Source organism: Gobius niger (genome assembly GCF_951799975.1).
Source record: "Gobius niger genome assembly, chromosome: 16".
Taxonomy (NCBI): domain Eukaryota; kingdom Metazoa; phylum Chordata; class Actinopteri; order Gobiiformes; family Gobiidae; genus Gobius; species Gobius niger.
In genome coordinates this window covers 9,365,387-9,385,159 of record NC_136867.1, presented here as the reverse complement: position 1 = coordinate 9,385,159, position 19,773 = coordinate 9,365,387, and the positions used below count along the sequence as shown (strand labels likewise).

At 44.0% G+C, this 19,773-nt stretch overlaps 1 protein-coding gene across 2 annotated transcripts; it reads right to left on the bottom strand.

Annotated features, from left to right (window-relative positions):
* Nucleotides 1–1,388: 1,388 nt before the first annotated feature.
* Nucleotides 1,389–11,375, bottom strand: dlk1 (delta like non-canonical Notch ligand 1; the record flags this gene model as incomplete). Of its 2 annotated transcripts, XM_079573146.1 has the most annotated exons (6): nt 1,390–2,371; nt 7,130–7,271; nt 9,642–9,772; nt 10,558–10,621; nt 10,799–10,878; nt 11,203–11,375. In XM_079573146.1, 5 exons carry the CDS (start codon nt 10,854–10,856, stop codon nt 1,576–1,578), a joined length of 1,191 nt encoding a protein of 396 aa, XP_079429272.1. In that variant the 3' UTR covers nt 1,390–1,575. The 2 variants fall into 2 exon arrangements, with proteins under 2 accessions (XP_079429271.1, XP_079429272.1); XM_079573145.1 differs by lacking the exon at nt 11,203–11,375 and having other exon boundaries at nt 1,389–2,371; nt 10,799–10,889.
* Between the last annotated feature and the right edge of the window lie 8,398 nt (nt 11,376–19,773).

Sequence of the window (19,773 nt, the reverse complement as noted above, 5' to 3'; positions counted from 1 at the left end):
CAAAAGTGTGTGTGTGCGTGTGGGGGGTTTGTATAAAGATCACAAATTTCACATAATGACTTATTTCTAACAAAAGACAAGCAACTGAACACTTCACTGGCTACATTCTGCAGAACCCCTGACAGAGACTCCACATCACACTGGTTTATTTGTCCGGAGTGACCTTCATTTATATGAATAATCTTTGTTTAAAATACATTTTCAAGGTAATTTGGGAAATCTCAAAAATACAGAAAGCAGCCTACTGGAAGTTTTGTGTTTGATGCAGCCTTCTTCCAAACCTATAATCACAACACTGGCACATTTGCAGCATATTGTCATTGTAAATAATACAACTCTGACAACCTTTCCACCAAATGACTATTTGGTATAAATACGTTACATTAGAACCTTTCGATACACGTGAGAATACATTCAAACATTGTACAATGTCGTCTAGCGTCACATTCAACTGTACAACAGTCAATCTTTCGCAGCTCCACCCAGACTAATGGATCCTGAACAAAGCTAATCAAGGAAACTGCATCTACAATTAGACAAACTATGATCAATGCAAGTGTGAAAGTATACATCAGAGATATGACAAATAAGCTAATGAACAATCACAATATTTTGCACAAATGAGGCAGAGAGAACATTCATCATCTGAATAATTGGTCATTAAAAAGAAACGGGCACAACACATTAGAGACCTGTGAACACATTAGGTTTCAGCACTCGACCTGGCTCATACTGAGCTGTTGTGTTCAAATAAAGGTATAGGAGCACTTTGTTCTCTGTTATTACAATCAGTGTGTCCAGTGTGCCATCACAGCAGAAGAAACTGATGGATGTCATACATAACAAAACGGCACCATCAGGTTTGGTATTGTTGGGTCTGGGTTTAAGAAGATGAGCAAATGCACCTCATCTCCCCGTTTAACCAACTGCCCCTAGTGATTACAAAATCTGACAAAATGCCTCTGGACCACTTTGTTTAATGCTACTTTACTTAGTTTCAGGTAGATGTGAGCAATATACTTTTTGAAATATATGTAAATAGCGATATCGTGTGTGTCATCAAAAAGGAAGAAACCAATCAAAGGCTACAAAAACACTGCAGGGACAAAGGCTTGCAGAGTAAAAAAAAAATGAAGAAAAAAGGAGATGCGTGTGTAAAGTGATATTTGTGCCTCATTGAAATGTTTTGTAGTTTAAAGGCCCTGTACCCGATTCTTTTGTTTTACAAACAAGGAAAGAGTAATTGAGAAGTTTAAAGAGTTATCCTGTGGGCCAAACTCTCGAACACATTTCGAACATCACCAGGTTTTCACAGGGATGAGTACATAGACCTGTCTTAAAACTCTGCAGTATACTGAAGGAGGAGATTATGAATGTAATTAAACTAGAAGAAAAAACTGGTACAGGTCCTTTAATCTTTACATTTTTTGTACATTTCTGATGGTTTTGCAAAAATATCACTTGATTACCAGTATGGAGAAAGTCCGAAAGAATAGGGAGATATTCCTTTTGGTCAATGTCGCTCGGCCCCAGTGCCAGATACAGCCTCGTCACATCCATATCAAATCCATTTGCTCAGATGGAGGTGTAGTGCCTGCCAAAGCTGCTCAGCCGGATCTTCTCGGGGAGGATGATGTTGACAGAATGCTCCGGCTCCTCCTGCACCCCGCCGCTGCCGCTCACCTCCTTCAGCAGGTGCTCCCTCTGCTGCCGCACCAGCTGGCTGTACTTAGCGTTAGCCAACCACGCCTCGCATCGGCCAAAGAAAACGATGCCCGTGGTGCCCAGAATGACGAGGCAGGTGAGCAGGGCCAGCATGCCAAAGCACACCAGCTGTCCGTGGGTGACCAGGACGCCTTGCGAGTGCACCGTCTCCTTCATGGTGATTTTGAGGAGGTCTCTCTCCGGCGGACGCAGCAGCTTGTGGAAGGCGTGCGCCGGGAGGGAGTAGTGCTGCGGGGTGAGCGAGAAAACCCTATGCTCCACCGGCTTTGGCGCCACCGGCTTGGCTCGCACCCTGGGTCTGTGCTGGAGGGAACAGGTGGGCCCCGTGAACCACTTTTGGCACGCGCAGCGGAACGTTCCATCCAACTGCCCTGCGCAGGTGCCGCCGTTGGCGCAGGGCCGGCCGGCGCACGGCGACAGGTCCAGCGTGTCGTTGCAAGTGAATCCCGTGAAATTCTGCGCGCACAGGCAGGCGAAAGCCAGGCCGTGGTTGGTGCAGGTGCCGCCGTTGAGGCAGGGGTTGGGCTGGCAGCTGTCCATGTTTATCTCGCAGTAGTCGCCGGAGAAGCCGGAGGGGCAGGCGCAGGAGGAGAAGGAGGGCGAGCCATCCACCGCCAAGCACGTACCACCGTTTTGACAGGGCGACCTGAGGAGTACAGGAGAGGGCAGGTCAGCAGAGCACTTTGGGGTCACTGGGGAGTCTGAACACAGTGGAAATGAAGCACCAGGTCGGCACGCTTAAAGCCTCACTGCGGAACATTCCAGGCCATTGTCTTCTACGCCACAAGACAAACAACACAGGACACCGGTGATGATAGATTTGCAGTGAATGATTTGGAAGAGGACCTAATGTAGTGATTTGTATGGTTTTCAACAACTAGAATAACATTAAAGCAGTACTAAGTAACTCTTCCCCTTAGAGGCCATAAGCGCAACTGCAGGTGTAGTAGCAAGTTAAGATTTTTTTATTTATTAATTGTCTTGAAGAGTAAATACTACGCTGACAGGAAAGGCGAAGGGAGAGAGGGTTACTGTGCATCCAATTATAAAATGGAAACATTTTTTTTCACTCAAACTTGGCTGTAAATACTGTTTAAAGTGACGTTAGCCCGCAGTTAGCTTTGCCCGTTAGCATGTTAGCCTCTTCTTCGTGATTACATTAGTGTGTATTGCTTTCTCCGCACCGGGGGCAGTCAAGTTGCAAACATGGTTTTCTGGCCAGAGACACCAGCGGGAGATGAAACACCCTCCAATCATCCCATAAACACTTGTATTACCCCCACAGGGACTACGGAAAGGATTTATTAAGGTAAATGAGTTACTTAGTACTGCTTTAAGACCCGCGGCATCTCCATGGACACCAGCTGACGGTGTCCTGTTTCCAGCAAAGTCACGCATCACTTTCAAAGAGAGGCCGTTTCTTTCTTTAATTGCTCTTCTTTAAAAGGGAATCGGTGATACATTTTTTAGCATAGACCCCACGCCTGCTATTTATAGACAAAGTCGCAACAAAAGCCACGAATCCACTGTCCCAGAACTGCAATGCTCCCTGGGAGAAACAATACACACAAGCAACCAACAGCTATGACTGCGAGACAAACGGCTCACAGCGTGGTTTGAAGAGTCTGCAAACACAACACGGAGACGGCAACGAGGCTACAACTGTGCCTCCGAAGACCGTGGCAGCTGAAGAAAGAACAGACGGTGTGCGACGCATGACACCGAAAAACACGCACAGGAAAAGACATGTCGATACAGTGATGTCTGAAGATGTTGCCCCAGTGGTTCTGTGACTGTCTGGTGAACCATGGGCTGGCAAAGTCCTGAGGCGCTTATTTGCCATCGTCATTACTCATTTAGTTCCAACGAAATGTTAACACCCTAATCCCACTAATCCCACTAGACCCCCGGAATTTTAGCTCACCTGGCAGGGCGCTAGATTTATGAGTCAGAGGTTGTAGGATCGGTCCCAACAGATTACACTTTTCAAATGCGCCGCTACACAATCTGGGCCCGATACATCTCCACAGTCGGCAGAGTTATGCAAATAAAAAATCGAGCATTTATCCACATTTTTAATCCTGCGGACACAAACAAACTTGAATGTGCTCTTCAACGTCTCCTTAGTTATTTCAACATAAATTTGCATCTCCCTTCTACAGCGTAATGAACGGAAAGCTTTCTGAATTCAATACCTCATTCCGAAAAATGTCTGTGTAACTTGATTTATGGCTCCTGCTGCATCCCAGTTAAAGCTTACAGCTCTAAGTGCACAACTGTGACGGTGCACCACATTAGGCTAACATTATTTTTATTGTGCAGGTCCATGAGAGAGACATCACTGTGGGCATGTGCAGTCGAGATAACAACATTGGATTAAGCCCTTTTCGCTTCATGAAATGTTATCATTCTGCAAATGAAATGACCATCTGAATCAGTGTCGTTTTTGGCACCCCCACATTTCATGTCCTTTTCATCTTTTGGATGAACGTGCTTTTCGTCTTAGTCACATTTTAGTCATTCCTACATGTTTTATAATAGATAGAGAGTTTTGTGATAGTCTAGTTCTCAAAAAGTGTCTTGTTTTAGTCCATTTCATTATAAAAAGTAATTAAGTATAAGTATTTCAACAAATTCATTTTGACAAGTGTTGACAAAAAGCATTGAAAATTGTGATGAAGGTCGACGGGCTGTACTAAGCTTTTTACAGACAGATTACACCACAAGATGCAGAAGTGTTATTGTGAGCATGACTTCTCCCTCTCTCAGCCGTCTGCGCATTCATTCATCAACAGGCTTTCTGTGTTCATACAAACTACTTTCTCCTATTTTTGTCTCGTCAATTTAAACTTATAAATGTCTCGTCATGTTTTAGTTATCAAGGAGCTATTGCGTTATTATAAAATATTGTTTTAGTCTTAGCTGACGAAAACAACACTGAGCTGAATGACGCAACCGTCTGAATTGCTTGAATTATGAGAATTTGCTGATTTTGATTAGAATGAAAAATGCTAGTCCCATCATTTTTTCATACTAGTCCAACCCTAGATAAACTACCATGATAAACAACTTCAGATCAACTCAGCTGTAGCCGAAAACATGAGATTATTCAGATGGAATTCTGGATCATGTTTTTTTTTGAAGTTTTTATTTTTTATTGACCGGCCTCCACACAGGCCGGCTTATTGAGAAACAGCATGTGTGGCAAAAGAAAGATCTGAACATGCTTTCTCTGACACCCACTGCATTGATCCACACACGGCCTGCACCTCCCTGCCCCGATGAAAAACCTAATAATCTATATTTCTTATAACAAATAGTGTAATTACTGCCCTCTGTGAGAGTTTCACATCTTGTGCCGCTCCTCCAGACTCCTCCACTGTCCTCCAGAGCAGCTGATTAATGAGGCCTCACATCGGCCTTTATTAGAGATGAATTCCCATGACACAGAATCAGAGTGCACTCCTCTCCCAGCTCAGACTGTAATTACACTTTAAAAAAAAGGTCTGCCAATTGTCTGACACTCGGCTATAGGCTACTGGATTCCAGCAATGTCTTTCAGGTGGATTACAAGTCCTTCTGACAGAACAAACACACTGGGCTCGTGAAGGGCTGTGGCTGCTCCCCGCGTCCCCCGAGTATTTTATATATGCATTTATGGGCGAGGGGCGCAGGGGCCGGGGGTTTCTTCACAGATCTATGCCGTCTGACGGGCAGCTGAGGAGGATGTGAGCAGAAAGTCAAGGCCTTAAATAAATTCAGACTTTTCTTCAGGGTATATCCATATCCAATCTAAACTGGGAAGCGGCCAAGTAAGAAAAAACGATTGGTGCCTTTATTGAATTGCATGCACTTCACTGCATTAGGAGATTGGCTTACAGCTCATAATCTCTGCCAATATGGGTTTTGAAGGTGCCAAGAAAGAGATGTCAGGATTGATAAATGGATTAATTAGGCCCTAGACCACTTTTATTTTTTTAAACATATTTTAAACTGTTAGTTCACAACTTTCCTGTAATTATATTATCAAAAATTACATTTACATTTCCCCATAGCCCAATGTCACTGGATTCTGCTGATGCTTTTATGTTTCACCCGATTGCTGCTTCCCCCCCCCACCAGCATAAACCTACAATATGAAAGTTGTTACTGGACTGACAACCAGAAAAGGTCACAACATAAACGCAATAGCACTCGACACAACCTGAATGATAAAGAGAACAAGCTCTGCTAAACACATAGAAGTCATAACAGAATGTGTGTCCAGGCCTTTGCAAAGCAAGCAGGGAAAGGGAATAATGTCAGATATAAATTGTGATACTGATACAGCTTTGAAAATGTGGAGAATTACCATGTTTTTAATGTTTAATGAAAGCTTCACTATCTGTTTGCATTTTATATTGGAGATACCCAGGAATTGGCTTGCTTGAAACTTATCTCTCTATAACCCTCTTTTGCAGTAGGACGGATGACTATTGTTCAGTGAATATCTTGGTTGGTTTTCCATAGAAAATAAATTGCCAGTCTGGTTGTCCTGATAGTCTTGGTTATCAGGAGGAGAAACCCAGTAAAGCTATGTTACTTTCAGTACAATATTGGGGATAAAAGTTGCTGGTCCATATATGAATATACTGCTAGAATGCAGAGCGTGCAAATCATATGGAAATTCTTCAGTTGAATGACAAAACAAGACTCCCAAGACTTCCAAGACTTCGAAGGAGAGAAATGCAATCTCTGTTCATAAGTTTGAGCACAAACTGATACAACTGTATGCTACATCATGAATTAATGGTGTTGCAGGACAGAATAACAAACTCTGGCTGTCTCCTAAACAAAACAAATTCATGTTTTTAACACTTTTGGGGAAAAAAATCTCACAGCAAATTTTGTCAAGTATTCTCTGGATTTTCAGTTGACTTTTACAAATCAAGACTTTTCACTGTGCAATGGCAATTTCAAAGCTTTAGTGATTCATCTTGCAGCCCAGGCAATTTCATTCGATAATAGTGCTTCCAAGTCCCCAAAAGTCCCCAAGTCTACTCACTGAACAACAAACTAACTTTAAATGATGCGCCAGAAGCCAATTTATGCGACACTTACTTGCCACTTTGTATGAGGAATGCTGCTCTTGCTTACAGCTTAAGCACAAAAAACACTGCTTAAACCACAAAACTGCAAGACTCCCATTAGCTTCAATAAAGGACAACGACACGAAACAACATCTTCAGGGCAGAGCCCCGATGAAAACCACCATCATATATTATCAGCAAACGGGTAACATCAAACAAGCAAACAACTGGAGCACAGGGGCTTTCGATTAGATGCCTTTAGAGCGGACAGCCGGCGCAGAGTGTATTGATTATTACAGCTAATTGGAAATAAGTGGAGACAGAGTATGCTTTACCTATTCTCCAGACAGAGGCCTTTCTTCAGGTGGCAGTAGTCGCCGGTGTAGCCGTGGGGGCAGACGCACAGGTAGCCCCCCTCGCCCGTCTCGATGCATGTGGCATTGGCAGAACATGGCCCTGAGGAGCACAGTCGAGTGTCTGCAAGGGACCAAAGATCATTAGAATCTGTGTATTATTAGTGGCATTTATGAAAGATACAAATCTCAACGGCACCTTCACATTTTCACTACTTCGGTGCACACAGTCTCTTTTGCATGTGTGCAAACATACTGTATAAAGAATGGAGGAGAATAGAGTTTTGTTTTCCTAAAGTTGATCTGTTTCACAGGAATGAGCAAAGAAATGTTTGGTAAAAAGAAAACCATAATTGCTATAAAATAATATCACTAAAGAACAATACATGTGATGAAACCTTAGGTACAATTTCTTTCATAAATATAATAAATTACTTTGAATCATTATGCACTTAGTGTTGTCCGGTCGTGCGTTAAGAAATAACATTTCAACAATACTGTGCACCCATCCCACAACCTCACCAAAAATATCCCCAGAACTAAACACAAGGAATTACAAAGGAAAGAGACTTCTATCCTGCTGCAGAAATGCTGAACAATGTAGTGACATGAGGTCAAACTCTCCATCAGCCTGGATACACTTTCTGCTTTTAATCTCTTCTCTTTCATCCACTGCCTTAGGCACAGATTCAACTTTGTACTTACACTGCAGGAGTGACTTTAACTGGACTCTGCCGCCCTGTACAGCGTTACAGCTGAGCAGTTAATAGCAATCAGATCAACATTGCAATAATGGTTGCAATTAGTAAATTGTAGTTATTTAGGTAATACAGTTTGTCCACTGAAAACAACCAGATCTATCTCTATGGGGTTTATCCTAAAACCTGCTGCTAACCCTGTAGTTAACACTTCTACAAAAGCCTCTCTTAAATGTTAAAGCTTGTAATGTTTTTAATTATGTGCCAAACTAGTTTGACACGCAATGGCAGGAAGTGCTTATAGATGGTTTGAACTGGCTGTTTGACAGCTTTCTATACCACTGTCCTCCTGAATATATAATGTGCTGCAGTGATAATCAGGTAATAATTATGGGGAGCACTGCAGCAGAGTGGTTTTCCTTCAGTCGGTTACTAAGGAAATCCTTAGTTCAGTCCTCGGGGCAAATGGCTCATATCACTAAGAGTGGAGTGTGCATCTCTGGTCATGGCGGTATTAATTATCCTAATAACTCTCAAGAAACAAGGTACTATATATTTCCAAATGAAATGTCAATTGCAAATTACAGTCCTCCATTTACTGCAGAGCCTTTAACAGTAATTGAGAAGACGAAGGTAATTATTCTATTGAGAATTACGAGAGGGAAAATATCTTCAGTAATTGTTCTGATCAATTCAACAATTAGATCCACAGCGTAGTACATGCATGGAGATTTAGATTCAATAGCACTATCTCAGGTTCCCAATGCGAGGTCTGGGCCTCCTTCAAGGCACGCAAAGACTTAATGCTGCATACACATTCATATAATTGCCTACATTTAGTCTGCGCTCTTACAAACACTAATGAAGCATACTGTGTATGTGACCTGAATATCCAGTGATTATCCGGTGCCTCCAGTCTCATGCGGAACTTAGAGGCTCAGTCTGTCTTCAGCTGAATGAGGAAGGGCATCTAGTCTAAAAAGCCCCTTGAGAATGTGTCCTGGCCTGCAGAGATTACATGCCTTTTCTATTCTATAGATCGACCCTTGATGGTCAGCAACCATGGCAACACACTATTAGCCAAATAGCCAGATAATTGCTCGTAGATAAGATTTAAAATTTAGATGCTCCAAAAAGAACTCCAATATGGATAAACCATAACTGCTGTCTGAAGTCTGTGAACCAAACAAGGCTGGGTGTTCTGTGCCTAAAACTATTAAACAAATCAACACATCAGTTCACTTGTCATGTCTCCGCCGCACTTTCTTCTCTGAGGAGAACATTTAAAAACAAAGCCCACACTGTGTTTCAGACAGCGCAGGAACATTGGCGTTTTGACCTCCAAGAATGTCCCATAAAAACAATTCATTCAAAAACAAATACTCCACCACCTTGACTTATTTTGAGAGGAACATTTACCACATTTGAGAGATGCACTTGGAAATGAACGGCTGCGACTGGTCTGTCCTCAAACCCGTGGGACAATCCCTTTGCTATGAGGAGGGAAGTTAATGAGACAAGCTGATGAGAATGGAGGTGTTGAAGTGGCCTGACAATACAGATATTATAGCGGTATTTGAAAGAAAATGCTTGAGAGAAGACCACTAAGCCCAAAACTCATGACATGACAGTATTTGCCACATTAACCCTGTAATATAGGAGCCATCCCACAGAACAGTGGGTGTGTTTCTTCCTAAGTGACCTTATTATGTAGTGCAGAGGGTGTCCTTGCCTCTATAGTCTCCTATATATAACCCAGTCAGTGCACGGTGTGTGATTCAGTGGAGGAGACTCACCTTGGTCACAGAGGCTGCCCACCCAGCCCTCCTCGCACACACACTGCCAGGCCTTCTCACAGGAGCCGTGCATGCAGCCGGGGAACGCTACACACCGGTCGCAGTTCTCCCCTTGCCATCCTGGTTTGCACCTAGAAAGAAATGGAGCAACGTTGAACTATTAATACTCGCCCACAGCGCGGGGCGGAAGAGCACTGTCACAGACGCTCCCAAAGCGGGAGACGGATGACTGGGAGCACTGCGGTTAGGGCGCTTTTCCTGTACTTTGTGGAGTATTTCACTCAACACAGGCCCTGCACAATTGTACAGTACGATCATTTTTTTTTTACGGTCTTTTCCCATTATTTGAAGCAGGATTGAAGATAGCACAACTTTATTCGATATATTAGGGATGGACCAGGGATGAATTTGGGGAATCCAGAATGAATGAATAAATACTATTATTTGGTATTATGCGGAAAATGTATATTGATACTCCCTAAAAACATACCCAGGGCAGTATTCTGTAACTTTTAAACATTTCCATACAGCTACAGAACCTACTGCCAATTAGAAAGGACCCGACAAAACATTAAATGAAAAATGCTTTACTAAAGTCTCACAGTCATTCGGAGACTGGTTGGTGCCTAAAATAAATGAGTCTCCCTCCGATTTAACCGCCTGAACTAGAAATGATATTGGCTGCCTGTATCTGTCAAGGCTCTTTGCAAAAAAAAATGTCTCAGCATTTCATCAAAAACTCCACCAAAGAAAGCCAGCGTTTTGGACCCAGGCCTTCCACAGATGGAAGCATTCCAAAAATCCACCTTTTTTTTCTTTTCTTTTTTTTTTATGGCAACGTTATCAGAAAGCATTCCAGTTCCACTCACAGGGAGATGAGCCGGTTAAATCCAACACACATACACACAACACGCACCTGCACTTCCCTGGCTTCTCACAAAATCCATTCTCCATGTTGCATCCGGGGCTGCACTCCCATCCTATAATAAAAGTCAGATATGCATGAAACATTAGATTTACAATAACTGAGCCTCAATCTCACTGTTGCATTTTTTTTTAAACATTTCTTTAATTTTTTTTTTTTCATACTACACTGGGCAAAATTGTGCCAAATCTGCATCTTGGTCAGAGAGGGGGAAAGTGCTGTGCCAGTTTACCTTTCGCGATGCCAGTCACGGCCAGCATAAGGACCACCGCTGCGAGGAGGAGATGCATCGTAATTCCCAGCCGCGTTGTCCTGCAGAACATAAAGCGAGTCAAGAGTGGAAAAGAGCCGCCTTTCATTTTTTTTTTTTCTCTCGCTTGAGATCTATCAAGAGAAAAAAAAAAAAAAGTTGTTTGAGGGGTTGAACAACAATGGCTTCAAAGCACAGATGAGATGACAGTACAGCCTCCCCTTGTGGCTCTTGGTGTGGGAGAAAAGGTAAAAGGCGTTCCAGTGCTTTTCTCTCTCGCACCTGCAGCCGTGTGCCACTCTCAGGAGAAAGACAGCCTCATTACGCACAAAGGTAGATCCAAATCCAAGGCGAAAAGGCGCATGGATGAGCGCTTGCGTTTTTACCTATGTGTCGCCGGGTTTCCACGTGGCAACGCTCATATTTTAAGTTGAATCCGCGCGTGGCACAAGTGGTAATAAATCCCAGCAAGTCCACAGGTGCACCGCGGAGCCCGTTTCCACACGACCGGGAGAGCGGAGAGACCCACGCAGCTTTGGACAAGACCGCTGTCTGCGCACGGTCCCAGGGCTGCAGGCTCCTCCCCCCAAATGAGAGCGGCTCATAGCGTGCATTGTCAACATGACCCCCACGAGGGAAGAGATGTAAGTGGGGAATGTCTTTGATTCTATTTTATCTGATTTGGAAAGGCGGGATATAATAAAGGCGATGTATTTACTTGTAACAAAATATTTAGAGTGGAGTGAGTACAAATGTCCAATTCACCAAACAATTCTATTGTGGGAATAAATAATGGCAGCCGTCAAAATGCATGGGTTTATGGTTAATATACCTCTAATGGCTGACCACATGAAACAAAAACTGTCACAGAGTTCAACATCTTCTCTGTCAGCACATATGAACAACAGCATAGGCGGCGATTTATGTTCTCAGTGGATGGTCAGTAAAAAAAAAAAAAGAGAATATAAAAAAGGCAGGGTCAGGATCAAACTGGCAGCCTCGGGTTGGCCCGGCCGTGTGAGCCTGGCCCTCTGCCTATAGAGCTAAATGAGTGGAGCACAATGGCACAGCTGCACATACATTCATTTTATAAACCACCCTGCGCTCGTGCATTTGCAGAAAGGGGAGTACCGGCTTTATAGGTTAGGCTATATTTATAGAATCATTTTGTAATTAGGGCAAATTCGCCTGGGCGCCCAAAGATTTGAGTGGGTGCTCCAGCCCCGCAGCACCCACGGGATCGGCGCTATGAACTAAGGTCAAATGACTGCCTCACGAAGGTGTCCAAAAGTGGTGATAATATTCAAAATGTTGTGCTTGATGTCGGTCAGATGAAGGACCATAAGACGAATGTGTCAGACTACTACTATCAGGTTCAACATCTGTTGGTTTTCTTTTTGGAAATGTCTTTCCACAGCTGTGTCTCTCCCATTGAGCTGTACATCCTATTGTTGAGTTGTTAGTGCCCCCCCAGCAGGTTTTCTGCTTCTGCTCCACCCGTGTGTTCCAGCTCAGGCACGTCTTCACTCTCTCTCTTTCTCTCTCTGTCTCTCTGTCTCTCTCTGTTTCTCTGTGTCTCTCTGTCTTTCTGTGTGTCTCTGTGTGTCTCTGTGTCTCTCTCTGTCTCTCTGTGTCTCTCTCTGTTTCTCTGTGTCTGTCTTTCTGTGTGTCTCTCTGTCTTTCTGTGTGTCTCTGTGTCTCTCTGTGTCTCTCTTTGTCTCTCTGTGTCTCTCTCTGTTTCTCTGTGTCTCTCTGTCTTTCTGTGTGTCTCTGTGTCTCTCTGTGTCTCTCTCTGTTTCTCTGTGTCTCTCTGTCTTTCTGTGTGTCTCTGTGTCTCTCTGTGTCTCTCTCTGTTTCTCTGTGTCTCTCTGTCTCTCTGTGTCTCTCTCTGTTTCTCTGTGTCTCTCTGTCTCTCTGTGTCTCTCTGTGTGTCTCTCTGTATCTCTCTGTCTCTCTCTGTCTCTCTGTGTCTCTCTGTGTGTCTCTCTGTCTCTCTGTGTCTCTCTGTCTTTCTGTGTGTCTCTCTGTATCTCTCTGTATCTCTCTGTCTCTCTCTGTCTCTCTCTGTCTCTCTGTCTTTCTGTGTGTCTCTGTGTCTCTCTGTGTCTCTCTCTGTTTCTCTGTGTCTCTGTGTCTCTCTGTGTCTCTCTCTGTTTCTCTGTGTCTCTCTGTCTCTCTGTGTGTCTCTCTGTATCTCTCTGTCTCTCTGTGTCTCTCTGTCTTTCTGTGTGTCTCTCTGTATCTCTCTGTATCTCTCTGTCTCTGTCTCTCTGTGTCTCTCTGTCTTTCTGTGTGTCTCTCTGTTTCTCTGTGTCTCTCTGTCTCTCTGTGTCTCTCTGTCTCTCTGTGTCTCTCTGTCTCTCTGTGTCTCTCTGTGTGTCTCTCTGTCTCTCTGTGTCTCTCTGTCTTTCTGTGTGTCTCTCTGTATCTCTCTGTATCTCTCTGTCTCTCTCTGTCTCTCTGTGTCTCTCTGTGTCTCTCTGTGTCTCTCTGTGTCTCTCTGTGTCTCTCTCTGTTCCTCTGTGTCTCTCTGTCTTTCTGTGTGTCTCTGTGTCTCTGTCTCTCTGTGTCTCTCTCTGTCTCTCTGTGTCTCTCTGTCTCTCTGTGTCTCTCTCTGTCTCTCTCTGTGTCTCTATGTGTGTCTCTGTGTCTCTCTCTGTGTCTCTGTCTCTCTGTCTCTCTGTGTCTCTCTCTGTCTCTCTGTGTCTCTGTGTGTCTCTGTGTCTCTGTGTCTCTCTGTGTCTCTCTGTCTCTCTGTGTGTCTCTGTGTCTCTCTGTCTCTCTGTGTCTCTCTGTGTCTCTCTCTGTTCCTCTGTGTCTCTGTCTCTCTGTGTCTCTCTGTGTCTCTCTCTGTGTCTCTCTGTGTGTCTCTGTGTCTCTCTCTGTGTCTCTGTCTTTCTGTGTGTCTCTGTGTCTCTCTCTGTCTCTCTGTGTCTCTCTGTCTCTCTGTGTCTCTCTCTGTCTCTCTCTGTGTCTCTCTGTGTGTCTCTGTGTCTCTCTCTGTCTCTCTGTGTCTCTCTGTGTCTCTGTCTCTCTGTCTCTCTGTGTCTCTCTGTGTCTCTCCGTGTCTCTCTGTGTCTCTCTGTGTCTCTGTGTCTCTCTGTGTCTCTCTGTGTCTCTGTCTCTCTGTGTCTCTCTGTGTCTCTCTGTGTCTCTGTCTCTCTGTCTCTCTGTGTCTCTCTCTGTCTCTCTGTGTCTCTGTGTGTCTCTGCGTCTCTCTGTGTCTCTCTGTCTCTCTGTCTCTCTGTCTCTCTGTCTCTCTGTCTCTCTGTGTCTCTCTCTGTCTCTCTGTGTCTCTCTCTGTCTCTCTGTGTCTCTGTGTGTATCTGCGTCTCTCTGTGTCTCTCTGTGTCTCTCTGTGTCTCTCTGTCTCTCTGTGTCTCTGTGTGTCTGCGTGTCTCTCTGCTCCTCGTACATCGTTCCATGCATTGATTTGTTGGCCACATTTGCAACAATTTGTATAACTCTTCTCCCTCACCATTTTCAGTGAACACAAGGCCATGCGCCTCACACATGCAGGAATTGTCCCGAGAGAGAAAGAAGACTCGGTCAGTCTGAATTAGTTTATGGACAATGAAATAAAAGTCAACGCATGCTCCATATGGATTGCATTAAATACACAGTGGTGCCAATACAATGTCATTCAATCACATATTATTCCTAGCAGGTACCCACTCAAAAAAAACAGGTAATTTTGCTAATAGACCCTTGAATAGATTTGTCCAAATAAATCTTCTTACAGCACACATCAAAGAATATGATCTGATAAAAGAACTAACCTTGTCCAAACTTCAGAACGATATCTTTCACCCGGTACCTGTGATCCATAAAAACACCCATTCTATTTTTAGCTCACTTATTACAGTGTCGAGAATCCCGGTTATGTCTCCCAAGGGCGAGGAAAGGTACGCTCCTCCAACCGCACTGCCCACTAGGACTAATTATGGCTTTCATCTCTATCTGACGTTATAATAGGCATTATGAGGGGGAGGAGAGGCATGCTGTCAACGTCTATGTTCAGTGAAAATGCCAGAATCTCATAGTTTATTATCACAAAATAATGTCGAAATGCTGGTTAACACTGCACCGGCGGAAATATCCTTTTTCTCTTACTTGAGAGTGCTTCAAATGTCACGGTGCTATTACCGAGCCTGATAAGGACATAAAGGTGTTAGTGGAGGGAGCGCTGTGACAAAAAGTAAAATGTCACCCTGATCACCTGGATGACACTGCACAGATTTATTAGCCCCTACTGTGACACAATATGAACGAAGGTGAACGGCTTTTGGATAGACAAGTAATTGCAATTTTCTGTTAAGTATTGTGATTATGGTTTGGGGGAAGGGCAAGGGAGTCATCCAGGCAGAAGTGTCTGGGGGTCCACAGGTCGCACAGGCAATGATGGAGTCGGTCAGTCATCATCATCCAGCAGCCGACGGCAGGGTTGGCGGGTTTTTATACAAGTACACCATGGAAACAGGTTATTTAGTTGTTTTATCTTAGTATCCCAAACAATTGCAACTTCAGTCGGGTTTTAATTGTTCCTATCCACAGAATGAGACAACTGTCAGGCCTTTGATCACGGAAAAGTCCTCTACGAAAAACTGCAAACAATATTTTAAGTAGAGCTGGATTTTCTGTTTTACTGCATAAAAGCCTCAAATCACAGCCACGCAATGCGGCGCTGTCGACTGTTTTAATGAGAGTTGGTCTTTGATCATTCTTGCTCTGACCACAGCAAAGACATCGTGCCCTTTACCAGGCAGGAGACACTTTGTTATATTTCAATTTATGACCGTGAAAAAAAGTGACATTACCCCATCACTCAAGCGTCTATTCCTGCATTTGTGACAGTTTCTTTTTTTGTCACATTCCCCCTGCTGCTTCAAGCCTGCCAACAAGCAAAAACGTTTATTTTTTATTTTTCCCTCAGTAAGACATCAAAGTTGTATTTGTAATACAGGAAATTTGAAGCATTGTGGATGAAGGAACCAAGCCCTAACACCGTGTTCCAGTTGTCCTCAAGGGTCAGAAGTCAAAGAGTTTGTGCGTTCGAGTCCACAAGAAATGAATAATGAATTTTGTTAACTTGGGGGTTGAAAGGGTGTTCTATTTTACATTTTCAGCTGTAACTGGGAATTTCTGAAATCCATGGTGGAATGTAGAATAACGTCTCAAACACAGGAGACAGCTGAAAAAATGATCGAAATTGCAATCTCAACTACCTCAAGTCTCAATTATCGACATTCTTATATCAAAACGATGAATTAATTTATAAATAAAAGTCCATATGTGTCCAAATGTCATTGTTTAGCCGCCATCTGCAGGCCATCATCACCAGCTGAAACATGTAAAGGTAAAGATTTCAACATCTCTAACCCTAGCGTCTGACCAAATGAACCTTGAACGTTATACCCATTTTTTATTACAAATAATTGTTCCCTATTTCTTCCCAAATTATTCCACATTTTTCACACATTTGTTGACATTGGAGATGAACCCAATATGGCAACTTTGCAGATCTTGCACACATTATTGTTCTGTCGTCTGGTTCTTGATGACAAATATTTCAATATAGGTATCGGAAAATGTATCGTTCATATCCGTATTGAAAACCAAGTATCACTTAAGTACTGGTCTTACTTTTTTTTTTTTTTTACGGTGCCCGAGGAAAACAAACCTCCAAAAACCCCACTGTCATCCAACGGCATGCTAGGAAATCCCAGCAGGTTTTCAGATCAAAACGGACGACTCGAGACCCAAATCTAATTAAGAAGGATCTCTGGAGGTTAGCAGAAGAAAGCGTTCCCCCGGTCTTTGTGTTTGGAGAGAGAACGAGAGAGAGAAAAACAAGGACACACCTGTCACATGCAGACAGAGAGATAAGCCCAGCCATCGCCGATAGCATCGTCTCACAGGGCTTTCCATTTTTCCTTCCCAGGACCTGGTGCTTATTTGGAACCTCCAGAGATGGATAAAAGCGGCAATATGGTTCTTCATCAGTCGGGGCTTGTAATAAAACGTCCCGGACGGTGTATGTGCTTTATTAAAGTGGAGGAGTGGAGTATTGATTTATGTGTTTCTCTGTGATCTCGGGGCGATCTGACCTGTTATCTGCTCCAGGGCTATGGCTGTGGATGACTGGACACACGACCTGTAGGACTCTAGTTCATGCTGCTTTCTTGCCTCGTGGCATTGGTGCTTGGTGGTTTTGGTCTATTAGTACTTAGCGCCATTGATTTAGGAATGTACAAGATTCATACTTACCTACTGGCAATTTGCTGCGTAATAGATGGAACTCAGAAAGCCCATAATCCCATAACCCCCCCCCCACAACAAAAAACGGAACGGAGTTGTGGAAATGTTGCGAATCAACATAACCGCAACTCGTATTGATTGCGCACACACAAAAGGCCTATCTAACCGGTCTGGAGACTAGTTGGAGACTAGCTGGGACGTCTCCTGGAGATAAGGTGAGTCTCCAGGTATCCTCTGTGAAAACGAGCCGGTTTGATTTCAGTGAAGTGTCGGCATGGTCTCCAAGAGGGCCATGCGGTCTCAAGCAGTTCTGGCAACATTGCGAACACTATTTGTTGTCTTTAACCTGTGAGACGTTTCTGTGAGGTCCCCACAATGTCTCAGAGACCTGTCAGGTACCAAGGAGATCTCAAAGGGAGATGTATGGAGCCTCTTTGAGATCTCCTAGGTATCCAACCGGTCTCGGAGACATTGCAGAGAAGTCACAGAAACGTCCCACAGGTTGATGTTTGAGAAATAACAATGGTGTCCGAGAGGATAGATGAAAAATGGACAGGAGTCTGGATCTGTTATGCAGGAGAAGTTTATTTACCACTGGTACGGGACCCGGAGACATGAACTTGAGACATTGCGCTAGTCCTACCATTCAAGTCTCCTCTGCTTTCACAGTAGAGGGATAAATACCCTGTCGAGCGTCATACTGATATGTAAGCAAAACATTCAGTGGTTTAGGGAAGGGCACCCACAGTCAAGCCTACTGCAGAGGTAGTATGACTTTACTGCATGACCCAGTATGATAAATAGCTATTGGTATGGTATTCCCGACACAACTGCTTGACCGCGCCACCATGGAGACTGCATAGAGACTTGAAATCAAACCTGGAGACTTGCCTAACATCCAGGGGACGTCTCGGAGACATATCCATGACCAGCAGCAACTCGAGTCTCCAACCTGTCTCCAACTCTCCTGGCCCTGTAGAGCCCAAAAGCAGATTTATGTGCCAAAATAGTGCATGACATGCCCTCTGTAAGATTTGTAGGTTTGGACGCTGCTGTTGTCACCACAAATAATTGGCTGAGAGAAGTGCCAGTCCCCCGTGAAAAAAATCGGGCCCTAAATTGGGTTAAAACTCAGCTTGTATGTCCCAGACTTAATGGAGGTCTAGCTCTAAAGAGAATTAAAAACATAAATAAAAGGGACGCAGTTATTGCAGTGATTCCACTCTACCTCTGAGTTAAGTTCTGAATCACAATACGCTGGTGCAGAGATTCTTCTCGCTGTTCCCGCCCCTGCAGGCTGCTGTTTCTAATGGCTCGATCTGTAACGGGTTGTCTCCCTTACTGCCACTTTAAGTTGGGTGTGATTTTCTTTTGTGGGTGTTTTCTTTATTTGCAGTGGGCCAATGGCCATATCTTAAGTTAAGTGGGCAGTTAGTAGGGGCGGGACCTTAATCATAAAAACACCTGTGCACCTTTTGTTCTCCCTCATTGTTTTGTTTGGTCTTGTCCACCAGGTCAGTAGCCTCACTCATGCTTGTTCATAAATTAAGATGTATTAGTTGAATGTTTTATTTCTTAACATTGCCTCATTGTTTTGTTTGGTCTTGTCCACCAGGGGTCCAGGCCAGTCTAAGGGCAAGTCGGCTGCTCCGCTGGGACGGCGTGTGGTTGCTGGGGTCATAGCACCTTACCAGCACAGAGACCAGGAGCCATGTTGCGGAGTATGCCGACCGTTCAGCCTGGACCCCTGGAAAAGAGCCCTTCACTAAGCCCATCCAAGTTCCTTCCAACCATGTCCCCACCAAGCTCCTCCTACTCCTAAGGGCATCAGCTGAACAACATCTGCCTAACCTGCTCCTCGATTTTAAGTGATTTTATGAAATAAACGAACCTAAAACTTTCTCTTGGTCTTGGTCTCCTTGTACCCTGGTGATCGACCCAGAGGGGGTGTTACAACTTGGCGTTGGTCGGCAGGATCACCAGAAAGTACAAGGAGCCATACCTGAGACTGATGACACGTCGCAAAACAGGGAGGCGTCCACTTCCAGAGCTAATGCAGTGCAGCTTTCAAACCCATTGCAATGTTGCGAAGGCCAGCATGTTCAATTATGTTAAAGACTCTGAAATCTGCATGGGGAAAGGAGAAGTGAGACTATTTGTAATACAGGGCAGAGTTAACTCTTTGCTGTTTGGAATGGAAAGCAAAGGGTGAGATTTTAATTGTGCCAACAGACTCAAGACTGCAAAATAGATTTTTAATGAATGGGAAAAACTTCATGGAGAGAAACATTGAACCACAAGAACGTGTTTGCTCGGTTGTCCTGAGACAACAAGGATCTTAAGGCTCAACAGGAAAGTTCAAGGGGCAATGGAAATGATTGCTGTGGTGCCATCTGGAGGAGTTGAGAAATGCATCTGAGGGGTGAGTTGGGAAAGAAGATTAAGTTATTGGAAAAGAAGTCAAGTAACAGCAAGATTGGAGTGTTTAAATCAATGTCATGCAAGACTGATACAATGTGGAGCTATGGATGAAATGGACATGTGACAGAATTCTTAAGTTTAAATTTTGGACCATCTGCTGTACGAAACGGATGGCCATGGGGTTGAGTAAAGTTCTGGTGGGGGTTCTGGCCAGACCCTGCCTTTGCTTCTGCGGCCTCTGGTCCTCGTGTTTCTGCTGGTGCGGTTGGACTCGTATT